The following is a 910-nucleotide window of genomic DNA, read 5'->3' as shown; positions in this document are numbered from 1 at the left end:
TAAGTTAAAACCGTAAAACCTAAAACATCGCTACCGTATTTTTTACGTTAAAATTCCGTAAGGTTGGGGTTCCACAGCTGCCGGATTTTTACCGTAAATTTTACGGAATTATTTTTTACAGTGTATGTACTGTGATTGAAATATACAGACGCAAATAGATAAAGTGTACTAAAATAAGCACTTAAGTGTCAATTTGAGATGTTTTCGTTCCTCTAGTCTGAAAGAAGATGATATAAAAGCAATATAGCTCAACACTGACCAATGCATGAAAAAAACTATGGTTTTGCCAGCATGTGTCTTTCCAGGTGATGCAATCCTGAAAGGAAAATGGTCATTTATGTTTTATAATTGAGTTTTAAAATGGTAAAACTTCTCTCTTCACAGGCATTCAGTCAGCGGCCGCAGCAGCATGTGAGATAAAAACTCTTGAAGGTACGATTTTAGCTTGACTTATGATCTTCATCGAAGACTATTTGCTGTTTGTAAAAGCGCAGCATGTGTATGATTGCGCCTCCGCAGCCGAGACGACGTACCACACGCTGGAGGAAGGCATGGTGGAGTACTGCACCACCGAGACGCCGGTGACCGTCACCGCAGAGGCTCCGCTGGAGATGCTGGCGGCGCAGGCCGAGTGCAAACCGCAGGAACTGAAGAGCCGCATCGCGCTCAACTCCGCCAAACTGCTGCAGGAGCACCGCGTCACCAACCTGCACGTGCGCGAGATCGCCCAGCACCTGGAGAACCAGAACGACCTGCTGCAGATGATCCGCCGCTCGCAGGAGGCCCAGGCCTGCGCTCAGGAGAGACAAGCCCAGGCTCTGGAGGGAACGCAGGCCGCCCTGCTCGCCCTCATCCAGATGTTCAGACCCGCTCTGAAGGACTTGAGGAAGTTTCTACAGAACGCCAACAG

General features: G+C 48.4%; 1 protein-coding gene across 1 annotated transcript; it reads left to right on the top strand.

Moving 5' to 3' along the window:
• Positions 1–381: 381 nt before the first annotated feature.
• LOC107580091 (nuclear apoptosis-inducing factor 1-like) lies at positions 382–908 on the top strand (the record flags this gene model as incomplete). Its single annotated transcript, XM_016265836.1, has 2 exons — positions 382–432; positions 520–908. A coding segment is annotated over exon 2 (357 nt), but the record flags the coding sequence as incomplete, so codon positions are not given.
• Between the last annotated feature and the right edge of the window lie 2 nt (positions 909–910).

Source organism: Sinocyclocheilus grahami, unplaced genomic scaffold (assembly GCF_001515645.1).
Source record: "Sinocyclocheilus grahami isolate Dianchi unplaced genomic scaffold, SAMN03320097.WGS_v1.1 scaffold24490.1, whole genome shotgun sequence".
In the NCBI taxonomy this organism is placed as follows: Eukaryota; Metazoa; Chordata; class Actinopteri; order Cypriniformes; family Cyprinidae; genus Sinocyclocheilus; species Sinocyclocheilus grahami.
This window is presented reverse-complemented; position numbering and strand designations above follow the sequence as displayed.